Consider the following 16,616-nt stretch of genomic DNA (forward strand, 5'->3'; position numbering starts at 1 on the left):
ATATATATATATATGTATATATACATACATACATACATACATACATACACACACACACACACACACACATATATATATATATATATATATATATATATATATATATATATATATATATATATATATATATATTTGAATTGTTTTGTATTTGATAGAATATAAAAAATCATAAATATTCTTGTTTTTTTTAGCAGAGATGCTTAAGTTTAAATAAACAAAATGCATAATTTAATATTTGTCATTTTGCTTTTAAACTAATTTAATTTGCATATTTATGCTTGAAAACAATTTTTAAAAAGTATTGAGGAAGAACACATTGGCGTCAATCACAAGAAGCAAAAAAAATTTTCAGATCAAATTTTGTGGGGGTGGGGGGTTTCCTCCACATTTAGAGATTTTTTTTTTTAGTTTTGTTGATCAAAAAGCACTCTCAAATCTTGCTTTTACAGCCTGGTTTAATTGTATGATATATTGTTGGCCGCAGGCTCCATTCTCCTGCTGTCTAAACGCATTGTCTCTTGTATTTAGTTCTTTGACTGAATTTTTATTGTTATTGTCGTCATTCATTTAGCAGCTTATTCATGCAAATTTGAAGCAGTTGCTTTCAAATAACACAAAATATGCCATTCCCGTCCCATAACTGCCATCATTATGTAATGTTAATGAGCAAAATGAGCATTAACAACCATCATCAAGTAAATGCAGATGGATCAAGCTGAGAAAACTCGCATTGTGGAAATGATGTGTTCCAGTTAGCACAAAAGCTGCCCTGTTTGCTCCTACGACTTTATTCGGGGTCCCACAGGGTCGCGCTTTGGGCCCGATTTGCTTTCAGTGCTGATTGGCATTCGCAGCAGAGGCAGTAATTAACTCAGCGGCAGATGAAGCACAAATGAGCCACCGAACAATCGCTAGTGCATCACAAAACACACACAGCCACCTTTTTTTTTACGCTTCCGCTGTGTATTTGCGACTCAAACATGTTTTCCAGAAACGACACATCCGTTACAGTCACACTCGCACGAGTTTCCGCATTAACATTTTGAATCCTGTCAAGAGCTTGAAATGAATACGGCCCAAAGAGAAGATTAGGAGGTAGATGATTCGTCTCATCCATCTCTTAGACAGTTTTACAATGCAAAGCCTTTATGTAAGACGGCAAACGGGAGCATAATCTTTATCATTACGCTTATGTATGTGGTTACAAATCCCGAAATTTGTTCTCCAATAACTTGGGGCGGGAATCTGAGAGAAATGGTTCTGGTGCCAACTCATAACTCAAACGCTGACAGATAATGTAGTGCATTGTCCTGTCCACATCACAAACAGAACAAAGGAGCCAGACTTTACTTTTAAAGAAGCCATGAGATATATCATAGTCTCTATTTCAGAGGTCGCCACAGTGGAATGAACTGCCAACTATTACAGCTTATGTTTTACGAAGTAGATGCTTTACCTTACATACACACTCATTCACACACACACACTCATACACTACGGTCAATTTAGTTTATTCAATTCACCTATAGCACATGTGTTTGGACTGTGGGGGAAATCGGAGCACCTGGAGAAAACCCACGCTAACACGGGGGGAACATGCAAACTCCACACAGAAAAGCCAACTGATCCAGCTGGGACTCGAACCTGTGACCTTCTTGCTGTGAGGAGACAGCGTTAACCACTGAGCCACTAGAAGATATAAGTTTTTTTCTTCTTATTATTTAAATTTAATACTCTTTTTGTGTGGTTTTCAGACATCCCAAGTCTCCCGGAAGCATATGCATAGACACTCCCCCCTGGTCCTCAAATACATTGCAAACCCCTCTCTCCGAATCCCTCCATGCTCTTCAAATTACCCCCCCACCCCCCTCTTTTAAAAATGTCACATTATCCACCCGCCACTCCTCCCCTTTCAAATATGAACAAAACCGCACATCCCCACCTTTCAACCCCAGGCCAACCCCCTAACCCTGGTTTTCCTGATAAGTCGCGAACCAATCCACCCCCAGTCTTCAACCCACCCCTCTCCCCCTAATACCCCCCCCCCACCCCCCAATACCCACTTTTCAAGAACCATCACGCATCCATCCCTAACCCCAACTATGTCCTGACTTTTCCCTAGTTGGGATGTCTGTGTTTTAGGGGCCAAGCACCATACATACAAAGGCACCTACTGTATTTGTTAGTCCAGTTACTGTAGGTGTATTGTAGCCTATTGAACCACTTTAAGCTATCAAATTATGTACACAGATTACTATTGTTGTCAAATTTTTGTTTAGTTTGTTGTATTTTGTGGTGCTTTACTTGTTTTATTTATTAATTCATTAAAAAAATGTTGTCATTCATTAATATTGTTGTTAATTTGCCTCCCCTGTTTCTATTCAGTTCTTCAGATAATTTAGTAGTTTTTGTTGTTTTTAATTTGTTTTTTATTAGTAATATAGTTGTAATTTAGTAATATTTTGTAGCTGTAGTAACTGTATATATATATATCCATCCATCCATCCATCCGACCATCTATTCAGCCGTCCGTCCATCCATTCAGGTGTCTGTCTATTCATCCATCTATCCGTCCGTCCATCTATCCATCCATCCATCCATCCATCCAACTATCTATCCAGCCATCCGTCCATCCATTCAGACGTCCGTCCATTCACCCATCTATCCATTCATCCGTCCGTCTGTCCATCCATATATTCGTCCATCTGCCCATATCCATCCATTTATCCATCCATCCGTCCGTCCTTCCATCCATCCATCCATCCATCCACCCATCCGACCATCTATCCAGCCATCCGTCCATCCATTCAGACGTCCGTCCATTCATCCGTCCGTCCATCCATCTATCCATCCGTTCGTCCATCTGCCCGCTAACCCATCCATCCATCCACCCATCCGACCATCTATCCAGCCATCCGTCCATCCATTCAGACGTCCGTCCGTCCATTCATCCATCCGTCCATCCATCCATCTATACATCCGTTCGTCCATCTGCCCGCTTACCCATCCTTCCATCCACCCATCCACCCATCCATCCATCCAACCATCTACAATCCTAAATCTGAAAAAGTTTGGACAGTATAAAAAGCTAATAAAAAAGAAAGCAGTGATTTCTGAGTTTACTTTGACTTGTATGTTATTGCAGACAATAGGAACACAATATTTCATGTTCTGTCTGGTCAATTTCATTTCATTTGTAAATATCCATCCTTTCCTGTCAGACCTGCAATACACTCCAAAACAAGTTAGGACAGGAGCAGTTTAGTGCTAGTAATCAGGTAAATTGGTTAATGATGTGATTTGAAACAGGTAATGTCAACAAGTGAAAGAAAGGTTCATCCAAGAAAGGTCTAGTCCTTTAGTAGCAAAGATGTTCCGAGGATCGCCAGTTTGACAACAAATATGTGAGAAAATGATTTAAATATTTGAAAACAAAGTTCCTTACAGAAAGATAGGAAGACATTTAGATATTTCACCTTCAACAGTGCAAAACTTCATTAAAAGATTCAAGGAATCTGGAGGAATTTCAGTGCATAAAGGGCGCAACCCTAAACAACCGTGATCTCCAATACCTCAGGCGGCATTTTATCAAGAATCCTCATTCATCTACAAGTGATGTCACTACATGGACTCAGGACTTCTTTGGCAAACCTTTGTCAAGTACCACAATATGTAGTTACATCCATGAATGCCAGTGAAAACTGTACTGTGCCAAAAGAAAGCCCTATGTTAACAGTGTCCAGAAGTGCTGTTGACTTCTCTGGGCTCAGAGGCATGTGGGATGGGACCATCAAACAGTGGAAACATGTACTGAGGTCAGGTATTTTTTTTTTGGGGGGGGGGGTGGGGGGGGGGGGGGGGGTTGGGGAGGACACCGTGTGCTCCAGACCAAAGATGAAAAGGATCATCCAGACTGTTACCAGCATCAAGTTCAAAAGCCAGGGTCTGTCATAGCATTAGGTTGTGTCAGTGTCCCTGGTTCTTTTCTAGGTACAAGACAATGCAAAACCACATTCTGCGCACATTACAAAGTCCTGGCTGCGGAGAAAGAGGAAACAGGTACTTGACTGGCTTGCCTGTAGTCCTGACCGGTCTCCAATAGAGAATGTGTAAACGTAAACCTATTCATTGTGGTGTTCCACATGGATCTATTCTTGGCCCTCTTTTATTTTCTCTTTATATGCTTCCTTTAAGCTCAATACTTCTCAAACATAACATAAGCTATCACTGCTATGCTGAAGATCTCCAAATATACTTTCCAATCAAACTAGGAAAGATTTATCATCAGAAAATCTTTTCATATGCCTTACCGACATTAAGACCTGGATGACAAATAACTCTCTGCAACTAAATGAGAATAAAACAGAAGTATTTATTTTAGGTCCTGCTGCTACCAACAATTCAATTAAAACTCAGCTAGGAGTCCTAAATGAGAATCTGCACAATCACGCCAAAAATCTCGCAGTTATCTTTGATCCACTCTTGCAGTTTGACAAACATGTAAATGCGGTTGTGAAGAGCAGCTTTTTCCAGCTTAGATTGGTGGCAAAAGTTAAACCCTTTCTCTCTAAAAAAAAGATTTAGAAATCGTAACCCATGCTTTAATCTCCTCTCGGTTATGCTGAGTTCAGACTGCATGATTTTCAAAGTAGTCGTGTCACAGATGTTTTCACACTGCTTGACTATCTGGGCTTGCGTTTCATCGCTGCTTTGTTTACACTGCAAGATGGATCTGCGACATGGACATTCACATTGTATGACTTTACTATAGGAAGAATCGCCGACAACTTCGTCCAAACTACGTCTCACAGGTAAAAACATGTCGTATATCTTTTGTTATTAACTACATAATGAGAAAGAAGCCTTTAATGGGGTAGAACATGTATATGTTTGCTCGCCTGGGTTTAAAGGGAATTAGCCATTTCTCCTCAACGTTGATAATAAACTAATTTCTTTCTGTATTAAACGTCAAACAGACACAGGTGCTCCTGAGTCCTGTCAAACCTCCACTAGTTTTTCCTCCCTTTCGAGGGTCCAAATAAACCGAAAAAGAGCGCTTTTAACTTCTCCCCCAGCCTCCCGCTGGCCTGCAGCAGGTATACACACACGCACAAACGTGTGAAAGCTGCTCTCTCATTGGCTGTAGGTGATGGCTGATGATATTTTCAGTCAAAACTCAATTCACACGGCATGATTTGAATCGCCGACAGCTCCAGATATTCAGCACGCCAAATATCTCGCAGGCATCGGCGACTCATCAGCGATTCTCTCAGATCGCGTCTTTGATCGTTCATACTATGTGATTGTCACTCACGTGCACGAGCAGCGATTTGCCTGTGATTTCAGGCATTTGTCTGCGATTTCTCAAAACCTGTCGGCGAGCCAAAATCAGGGTTAAAATCACGCTGTCTGAACTAGGCATTAGACTACTGCAACTCTTTGTACATTGGTCTACCTCAGTCAACACTCTCTCGGCTACAGTTGGTCCAGAATGCCGCCGCCAGATTAATAACAGGAACTAAGAAAAGAGTTCATATCTCCCCTGTCCTCGCCTCAAAGCCCTGGCTACCTATAAAATACAGAGTTGATTTTAAAATTCTTCTTTTCACTTATAAAGCTTTGCACAATTCTGCCCCGGCCTATGTCAGCGAGCTTATTAGGCCTTATTCAGCTTGTAGACTCTTAAGATCCCATGACCAGTTTCTTTTGTCTGTCCCTCGGTCTCGCTGCAAGTCAAAAGGTGATCGAGCTTTCAGTGTTGCGGCCCCAAGGCTCTGGAACAGTCTCCCTCTGAACATCAGGATTTCTCCTTCTTAGGATGCTTTTAAATCTAACTTAAAGACTTATTTTTACTCTCTTGCCTTTGACTGATACATGCATGTTATTTTTTATTATTTGTATTTTAGTATTACTTTTAAATATATTTCATTGTATTTTTAATACCAGTTATTTTCAGTTTTATTGTCTAGTTTATTTTATTGGAAAGCACTTTGGATCAACTACGGTTGTGTAAAATTGTGCTCTATAAATAAAAATTGCCTTGCCTTGCCTTGCATATTAAAGCGCAAAATGTGACAATGAAGACTGTTGAAGTCAATTTAGACTTGTTTGCAGGAAGAATGAAACAAAATTACACCTGAAACACTTCATCACTTGGTGTCTTCAGTCCCTAAACGTCTTTTAAGTATTGTGAGAAAGGAATAGCAACATTACAAAGTGTTAAATGCTTTGCTGATCCAACTTTTTTTGACATGTGTTTCAAGAACCAAAATTGGTGTATGTTTTTTTTTTTGTACCGATCTATTTGTACCTTTGTATGTGATTTTATGTGTTTGTAGCTTGTATATCTCCTTGCGTAAAAAACCACTAATGCAATATTCAAATAATGTTTTCCAGTGCGGTGGTCCTGGACGGTAAGATCTTCGCGAGCGGCGGCATTGTGAGCAGCGAGGGCCCGGCGCTGGGAACCATGGAGGCATTGGACCCCTGTGCCAATGTGTGGACGCTGCAGCAGAGCATGCCATGCCCGCTCTTTAGACACGGCTGCGTGGTTATTAAGAAGTACATTCAGAGCGGCTGACGCTGACACAGAGGAACACAACACGTCTCTGGCACACCGGACACCCACTTTTTTTCCCCCCACGGGCCAGGATTAGCAGTGCTGATGCCGAAGCCTCGCTCACTTTCTGACACACACTGGGAATGTAGAAGCTAATCTTCCCTGCCGGCGCAAAACAGGCCTTCGTGTAAAATAGTGCACCTGACAGAGCTGTCGTTCATGTGTGTCGTGGCTCTAGCCTTAATGCTCTGTGGCCATGGGGATTTTTACATACAGTTGAAGTCAATTTTTAGCCCTCTTTTTCAAATATTTCCCAAATTATGTTTAACAGAGCAGGGAATTTTTCACAGTATTTCCTATAATATTTTTTTCTTTAGGGGACAGTCTTATTTGCTTTATTTTGGCTAGAATAAAAGCAGTTTTTCATTTGTTTATAACCTTTTTAATGTCAAGGTCAAGGTAAAATGTATTGTCTCCCATAGGAGAAATTTGTTTTAGAAAAAAGGTTCTGCTGTACATAGACACCAACAAGACAACATGTAACATGCATACACATTAAAATCTAATCCTAAAATACCTCCTAATATAAATACGATTCCATAAAATCAGTAAATTTTTTTAAAAAATGTTATAAAAGTAAAGTACCATGTAGAGATCTGCGCGGGACTAAATTTTGAATCCCGCTCCCGCCCGCACCGCCAGGTTTTAGCCGGAACGCGACCGCTCCCGCTTATATTAAGCACTTGATGTCCCGCTGCCCGACCCGCCCCATTTTCTATCTGCCGCGCCCGATCCCGCTAAAGAGCGGGGGGAGAACAAAACCGAAAATAACCCAGTTATACAGTCCAGACAGCCTATAACAAGCTGTCTGTATAAAACACACACGCACAGCACCAAGCACACACACACAGACAAAGCTTTCTCTCTCATTCGCGTGCGCGCCCTCTAACACACACTCATAAGCACCAAGCACAAACACAGGCAAAGCTCTATCTCTCATTCGCGCACGCACACACACACACACACACACACACACACACACACACATATATCTCATTCGCGCATGCGCATGCATACACACACACTGCAACAAACAAGCTAAACACAGCATCGCGCTATTTCATTTACACACATACATACGCGTGATCACTCGGGAGTCGGGAGCGATATTGCTAGACAGCCCGCTCCCGTCCCAAATTAAACCCGTTACCGACCGCTCCCGTGATTTATTCGGAAATTTATACCCGCGCCGTAGAAATCTGGTCGGGTCCCGCGGGACAGCCGCGGGAATGCAGACCTCTAGTACCATGTGCCCCACTGCCCTCTGTTGTGCAAACCAATCCTGTTATCTTAGTCTTTGACCGTCCTTCCCTACTTGCTCGTTGATCAACTTAATTGAAAAAGGAACAAAAGAATGTTTATATCTATTATGCTTGCACAACGGGACCCTATATCTTCTACCAGAATTCATCAGCTCATATTCCACAGACAGCACATGTGAAGAATCAGATAAAATCTTGTTGGCTTGTTGGATTGTGCACAACTCAAAGATGTCTTTTAGTTGACCAAGTGTCTTAATTCCCATGATATTTCCTGCCACTCTCATCAGGTTATTTACTTGGGTTTTCATTTTTATTGTCAGATTCCCAAACCAAACAATGATCCCATATCTTAAAATATACTCTTGTTACTTTATAAAAAGTCATCATTATGCTGCTACTCACTCCAAATAATCTTAGTCTGTGTAAAAAGTGGGTACCACTTTAGAATAACTATCCGTTATAACTAGTTAATAGACCATTAATAAACTGTTAGTTAACAAGTTATAAATGACTTGTTAAATAAAAGTTAATAGTTTGTTAATTATTTATAACTGTGCCTTATAGATGGCTAATAGATCACTAACAAGCTGTTAGTTAACAAGTTTTAAATGACTTCTTAACTGTATTTTAATGATTTATAACTGTACCTAATAAATTATTAAGAGATCATGAACAAGCGGTTAGTAAATAACTTAATAAAGGCTTGTTAAGTATCAGTTAATAGTGTATACATGTTATTGGGACGTTATTCTAAAGTTCCAGCTATTCTTCATTTATTAACTGTTAGTAAATGAGGAATAGTTGCAACTTTAGAATAACGTCCCAATAACATGCTTAAGCTAATAACTAACACTTAACTAATATATTCACTCACACTTTACAGATCAATTGTTCACCATCTAATAACACCAGTGAAACTTTGTAGAATTTTAATACAATAAATTTTTATTTATTTTGTTTTCATGTTTAGCACTTCATGGGTTTGTATTCTTGTATAGTGCTGTACTGCCATGTGATGGTTCAGTATGTGTGTTTCTGTACATTAAACACAACGTTCAACATTTCATCTGTGGAGTTTCTTTGGTAAAACACAGCACACAGAAAAGTCTATGAGTGGAACAAGGTTAAGATACAAACATTTAATATTTTAAATATTACATCCAATTTCTGTAGCTTGAACTTGTTTCATCCATTTGCTGTTCTACAAAGATTCACTGGTATTAGTAGATGGTTAGCAAACGATGAACAACTCTCGTCTGTAAAGTGTGAGTGAATATATTAGTTAAGTGTTAGTTATTAGCTTAAGCATGTTATTGGGACGTTATTCTAAAGTTGAAACTATTCCTCATTTACTAACAGTTAATAAATGAAGAATAGCTGCAACTTTAGAATAACGTCCCAATAACATATATACACCATTAACTGATACTTAACAAGTCTTTATTAAGTAATTTACTAACAGCTTGTTCATGATCTCTTAATAATTTATTAGGTATAGTTATAAATCATTAAAATACAGTTAAGAAGTCATTTACAACTTGTTAACTAACTGCTTGTAAGTTATCAATTGCCCATCTATAAGGCACAGTTGTAAATAATTAACAAACTATTAACTTTTATTTAACAAGTCATTTATAACTTGTTAACTAACAGTTTAATAATGGTCTATTAACTAGTTATAACGGATAGTTATTCTAAAGTGTTACCAAAAAGTGTAATCGCTGATGAATTCCTGCACAAAGACTTGACACCTAAGGGTGCCAATTAAGTTCACGATCAATATCCACTCCTAAATATTTATATGAATCAACCTGCTTAATGTCTTTATCATAAACCACAATAGAGCTCCTATCGCTTACTGACCTGGGGTCTATGATGACCTCCTCCGTTTTCTTAACATTAATTTCCAAATTGTGGTCATCACACCAGCTGACAAACCATTCTGCAGCCGCTCTGTATTCCATGATGCTGGCATCTTTTGTGAAAAGGTGCAATAGTACAGTGTCATCGGAAAATTTAGGAATATATTGGTTTGTCTGCTGCCTAACGCAGTCGTTTGTATAGAGGGTAGGGATGTAACGGTATTGTAAATACCGTCATACCGCAATATTAAATTTTTTCGATATTACCGAAGTCGCATGACTCGGTAAAACTATAGGTCTTCAGAGAAAATTTGCTCAGGCGAATGAAGCGAACGGGAGGTAACTGAAACTTCATTTCCCATCAGCCCCGGCGTGGCCATAATCCTTTGCGGTCTGTTGTCGCTACAGATCCAGTAATGCGGAAATGGAGTGTGCTGCCAGTAGCGGAGATGAAAAAAAGATGGAAATGATCGAACCTAAAGCAGTGTTGTCGCCGCGCGCGTGCTGAATAGCAGTGCTGTCGCGCGCGTGCTGATCAGCTGTGTTGTGGCGCGCGTATTGTAAAGCGCCGAGGCGGGGTTGAGCGCGCATACTCAAGAGAGGTGTTGTCGCGCGCCTACTGAAGGGCTGGACTGGACGGAGGTTGTGTCGCGTCGCGGGGGCACTTTTGATCGTTTTGGAAGGGCATTTTCTATCCAAGACTAAAAAGGGCATGTGCACTGCACAGGTTGAGCCCTATGTGTGCACGTGCCTGCAAGTTGGGGAATACGACTAATAACAGTCATGGGGACTGCAGAAACACAGCACACTGTTCAGATTGATGCAGACATTGACTTGTACCGCAAAGAGAGCTCTCTCACTCATGGTTTGTCTTCTCAAGTGGGGGAAAGACAATGCACAACGTTACCCCACTGCTGTCAACATGGGCCAAGTCATATCTCTCTTGTCCCAGAAACCTCAGTCCCAAATGAGAGGGGTTTTTTTTCTGTTGCAGGGGACATTGTAAATACCCAGAGATACCAGCTTTTACCAGATTATAATTATATGATAATTTTTCTTTAAACCCATCTCTAAGTGAGTGATTAAATGTTAAATGTGATGAGTTTTCAACAATACTAAATTGAAACTTTATTTTTTTACATGGTTTAATAATTTTTTTGTTATTAAAATTGAAGTTCCTGTTTCAAAGCTTACAGATAGATGGCTAATTTGTATGTCATTGACACTTTTGGCACTTTTTTGGAGTATTTTCAAAAGTTTTTTTTTTCCTGTAAATGATTCAATAAATACCGTACCGTGACATTCATACCGAGGTATTACCGTACCGTGAAATTCTGATACCGTTACATCCCTAATAGAGGGTGAACAAAAATGGTGAACTTACACACCCTTGAGGCGCCCCTGTACTACTTGTTGCTACATCAGATAACCCTGAAATAAAATATCAATAATGTCAATAATGATAGCTCTTAAGCAATATTTATTTTTGATTTGCCTACAGAACAAACCATTGTTAAACACTCAGTATGCTTACATGCACACCAATAATCCAATTTTATTACAATTAAGACAATATTCGGATTAAGAGTCTACCATGTAAACAGCAATTTTTGGTTAATTTAATCCGATTAAGGTCATAATCAAACTAAAGAGAAATAGAATTAAAAAGCCCCTATTTTGCATATAAAAAGGTCATATTTTCAGGCTGATATGCGTGCAAGGTCATAAAACACTTTCAGTGTCTTATAATATGCATTTATTTTTACCTAATTATCCCAGCGACTCCCATACGATTCGTTCAGCGATTCATTTATTCCCAAACCCCTTCTTAGCGAGATGCTAATCTGCCATGATTGGTTCGATGACCCAGTCTGTTGCGACTGCATTCAGCACGAGACACAGGGAAAAGCCCACCACGGCTATGAAATAGCAGCCAGAGAGTATATGAGAGCCCAATGCAGGAATGCAATAAATTAATGCAGTTAAACACCAGCATATTGCTCTACTCTTAACCCTAACCCCAAGTAACAACGACACACATTCAGTATTAATCCACACAGTGGCAAAAGTTGAACTATTTTGATAAATTAACCGCGCCACGTGTGTGAGGAACAGCTAATGGTGGCCATAGCAAAGGCAAACAGCAGAGGATTGCAGTTCAGAAACGCATTTTAAATCGGTAAAGGAAGAAGCACACATCATGTTTTTAACGTGGTTTTGGACGCGATATGTGAATAGCCCCATACGGATTTAACCTGAGAGATACAGTACAAGCACTGATCTTTAATCGATACCTGATTACAAGCCACTCTCAGCGATTACATGTTACAACACACAATTAAACACATATTTTGGAAACTACACAAAACTAGGCAACAATTTTAATGAGATTTACATGTTATGATCTGGAGGAAGAAGAAACTGGTCCTTTTGAACTGCACTGTAATCCCGAATAAGTTGACAAAACTCAAAAAATTTGAGGTAATCAGTTACGTCAAATTTTTTAAGTTATGAAATTATCTATTTTAAGTAAACAGAAACATTAAGTTTTGAGTTTGTTGTACTCATGCAAGACACTTCACCTAACTTAAAATACCCAAGTTACTCAGCTTATACGTTTTAATTGCAATTAACTTAATTGTTTTAATTTTTCCAAACTTTAAATACTTAAGTTACCCAGCTCATACATTTTAATACCAATTAACTTAATTGTTTTAATTTTTCCAAACTTTAAATACTTAAGTCACCCAGCTCATACATTTTAATACCAATTAACTTAATTGTTTTAATTTTTCCAAACTTTAAATACTTAGTCACCCAGCTCATACATTTTAATACCAATTAACTTAATTGTTTTAATTTTTCCAAACTTTAAATACTTAGTCACCCAGCTCATACATTTTAATACCAATTAACTTAATTGTTTTAATTTTTCCAAACTTTAAATACTTAGTCACCCAGCTCATACATTTTAATACCAATTAACTTAATTGTTTTAATTTTTCCAAACTTTAAATACTTAGTCACCCAGCTCATACATTTTAATACCAATTAACTTAATTGCTTTAATTTCTTTCAACTTTAAATACTTAAATCACCCAGCTCATACATTTTGATAGCATTTTTTAAAATTAACTTCTCCATCGTCAGTTTCACAAATAAAATAAGGCATTCGTTAAAAAAATAATAAGTGCACATTCTGTGAAGTGACTCGTTTAGTGTAAACTACACAGAAACTGTATATATATATATATATATATATATATATATATATATATATATATATATATATATATATATATATATATCGTTGAAGTCAGAATTATTCGCCCCCATTTATTTTTTCCCCCAATTTCTGTTTGACGGAGAGCATATATATATATATATATATATATATATATATATATATATATATATATATATATATATATATATATATATATATATATATATATATATATACATATATATATATACAGTCTTGGTTGAACTATGATTCTGTCATTTACTTATTCCAAACCTGTTTAAGTTTCTTTCTTCTGTTGAACACTTAAAAGGTTATTTTTGACCAAAAAAAAAAAAAGCTGAGACCTGTAACCACCGATTTCCACAGTATTTGTTTTCCTATTAGAAAGTCAGTGGTTACAGGTTGTCAGCTTTACTTAACTTTTGTGTTCAACAGAAACAAGAAATTCAAGCAGGTTTGGGACAAGTGAAGAGTTAGTAAATGACAGAATTTTACATTTGGACAAACTATCCCTATATATAATAAAATGCACCCTTACCAATTAAAGGTAAATAAATGTTTTGAAGTTACTACCCCAGAGACAGTCTTTATTAAGTAAAAAAAAAAAAAAACAATCAACTCATTCTTTAAGGTTTCCATGCTACGAGACTTTTTATTTTCCATCATCCATGCCAAGCAAAACTTTTTGCACAAGTTCAAAGTCCTTTACTATATATTATGTGAAGAACATACATTAATCCATACAAGACAAGAAAGGTCTGGAAGTGTGCTGTGGGTGGTGTCCAATTCATTCTTCAGGACAACAGAGACCCTCAGTGAATGCAGGGCCAATAAAGCCTCTTCAGTCAGCAGGATTATCAATCTAAAAATATAATTCAAGGATATTAATGTAAGGACAGTATCAAAATGACTGAGCCAATATTATATGATTCATCAACTATCTGTGATTACAAATATGTTAAGTAAAAGTTTTCAAAACTTTCATCTTTTTATTAAACATGCCTAATTGTGAAAAGAATGAATGAAGTCTTACCAGGGTGTTCCTAAAGAATCTTAAGTCACGCTCACGCAGCAAGACCAAAAGACCTCTGATAAGAGTAGTCCGTCATGAACTGACATCATGCAGTTCCTGGAAATCAAGTATAATAAATGATGAATAAATGATTTTAAATCAATTAAAAAAAAAAAAAAAATTCAAATTATATTTTAATGTATACTTTAACACGTGACCCCAAACATACCTGCTCATCATAAGCCTTTAAAAGATTAGCCAGGGTATCTGCTGTCTTGCCAGTTTTGGATGCTGTTTGCCTTGAAATTGTCATCAAATGAAATAGGTGGTGGTCCAGTTGTGCAAAGAATTTGTGGGGAAAATTCTCATTTGTAACATGTTGGTACTCTGCAAACAGCAAAAAGAAACAAGAGAGAATTTCATAAAACAAACCCACACCACAAAATATACAATTCTAGAAAAAAAATTATTAATATTATTATTATGTTTCATTTACTTATCTATTTTTTACCTCAGATAAAAAATCAGGTGTTGATCAGATGTTGAAAGCAGGATCTTCATGTTGTAAACTGAACTCAAGGTCTAGCTGAAGTTTCACTTTCCTTGTAGTTCCTATCTGTAGTCAGCAACACCCGACCTTCAATTCTGTAAGTACACAAAGTCACAGTGTCATTTAGCTGAGAGTGGAAGTAGTACAATTGCATGATGTCTAACGTTAACCTCCAAAACGGTTAGCAATAGAGCTGATTATCATGTTAGTTGCTTTGATTTGATGAACACAGATTTAATTTAAACAGTATTGAAATTTCTAAAACTGAATAGGACGACAAAGAAATTTAAGGCCTGATTTTAAAAGCTAGAAATAACAAAACTTACCTTATTGTCTAATGATGTAAAAATATATAGACTAAAATATTTATATTTTTAAGATATAAATATATTTTAAGCTACAAAATTTGCACATCAGAAAACTATGTCTTGTTTACCACGTCTTGAATATTTTGTTTTGTTATTATTTTATTTAATAACATAATTTTGTATTAATGTGTTATAGATATGCATACTTTGTTTTTTAGGCTGTTTATATTCTCTCCAGAGTAAACATTTTAAAAAATAGATTGAAAAAAAAAAAAAAAAACTTTTATCATACCTTTAAAATACATTTGACCTAAATGACATTTAAACTCATTTAACTGATCGCATTAATCAGGTAATCATTGATATGCAGAGATGTCGTCTTAAGCGCGAGGAAATATTAAGTGTTGATCAGTGCTGGTGATTGAGGTAAAGTTAGTTTTATATTTACACATTCAGACTTTCTCCTTAATAATATAATTTCAGAAAGGTAATTTTTGCATATTCTTAATGGTGAAATCATATTAGCAGCCAATGACTTTCAAAGTACAACATTGTTCAGTCAAAAAAAATAGTGCATTTAGTGTAATGTTGTTTTCATGTCATACTTGCATGTGATTTCAGAACGAATAGACAAAGTACCATGGTAAACAATTTATGGAGCGAGTCACAAGTTGTTACTAAATGAATGTATGAATATAAAACCAACTTTATCTCAATGTGGTAGTGTAAATTGAAGCTCTGCTCTGTACCTGCTTAGGTGAGGAGCGCAGCTTAAATGTTCTCCGTCAGGCTATCCTCATACATGGATCAGCAAGCAACAAGCTGCGTGTGACAGAGTTAAGTTTTGAGACTACGTTTTTGCAAGTCATCAGAAAATACCGTTAAGTGTTTAGGCGGAGATCATTTGAGTTATGATTAACGTTATGTTTCTTGCGCCTTTCGTTTCCGAAGTGCCTACAGATTGCAAAGATAATACCACATTCACACACTGGATGGAGTTCAGCGCAGCGCCATGACATGCGGTTGTGAGAGCGCGCGTCTCCATGACAACTTCAGCACAGGCTGAGAAATGGCATACTCGCGCCAAGATTTAAATTTTTTTGAAAAATGTAATCTGCCGATTTAAATATTTTTGTCTTTATCACACTCTGTTAAAATTCAGAGTTAACACATTACAACTAACGCTAACGTTGCACTGATTCTAACTTTTTAAACAGCAATATTAACGTTAGTTAGCAACAAGTGAGGCTAAACATGTTTTCTGTAATGTACGACATGTAAACGCACCCTGATTAACTCTACATTACATTGAACTGTTACTGTGATTATATTAATTAAAACATACATTTAATATTTCTTGGATTTGTAAATATTTTACTTACTGTAGTGTGAAGCGAGGCCGATCCGCCATCTTGAAAAAAACGAATGAAGCATGAGCACGTACGTGAACCTGGATGACGTCAGACGCAAAATCACTGGGCTGACAGAATTTGAGTTAATGAAACTTTAAAGAGACATTTTGTATAAATTAAACCCAGCAGAATTGTTCACCTTACTTGAAAGATTAATTTTTTTCAAACTCAAAAATAAGAAAAAGTTCTAAATACTCATCAAGGTTAATTAAGATAAACAAATTTTAATGATTTAAGTTAATAGTACTCAATTCAATTAATTAGTTACAGCATTAGGGTTTACAGTGTGTAAGAGTTACTGACGAAGTCCCTGTTAAAGTCTGACAAAGTCCCAAAGTCTCTGC

The 16,616-nt window shown here is 37.2% G+C and overlaps 1 protein-coding gene and 1 long non-coding RNA gene across 5 annotated transcripts in view; one reads left to right on the forward strand and one right to left on the reverse strand.

The window, feature by feature from the left end:
* LOC100334314 (kelch-like protein 29) overlaps window positions 1-6,895 on the forward strand; it is a 376,785-nt gene extending 369,890 nt beyond the window's left edge. For all 4 annotated transcript variants that reach the window (XM_087289939.1, XM_087289941.1, XM_087289940.1 and 1 more), the window contains one exon: window positions 6,397-6,895. In XM_087289939.1, coding sequence (XP_087146065.1) covers window positions 6,397-6,580 — 184 coding nt within the window. In that variant the 3' untranslated portion in view covers window positions 6,581-6,895. The remainder of the gene's footprint in view (window positions 1-6,396) is intronic.
* Window positions 6,896-13,612: 6,717 nt separating this feature from the next.
* LOC147839887 (uncharacterized) lies at window positions 13,613-16,287 on the reverse strand. The gene is made up of 5 exons (XR_015512949.1): window positions 16,243-16,287; window positions 14,514-14,647; window positions 14,232-14,389; window positions 14,024-14,119; window positions 13,613-13,852 (listed from the first exon to the last, which is right to left on the reverse strand). It is a non-coding gene; the product is annotated as an uncharacterized LOC147839887 (long non-coding RNA).
* Window positions 16,288-16,616: the final 329 nt, after the last annotated feature.

The sequence above is a fragment of the Danio rerio genome, chromosome 17 (genome assembly GCF_052040795.2).
Source record: "Danio rerio strain M-AB ecotype USA chromosome 17, GRCz13ab, whole genome shotgun sequence".
Lineage (NCBI taxonomy): Eukaryota > Metazoa > Chordata > Actinopteri > Cypriniformes > Danionidae > Danio > Danio rerio.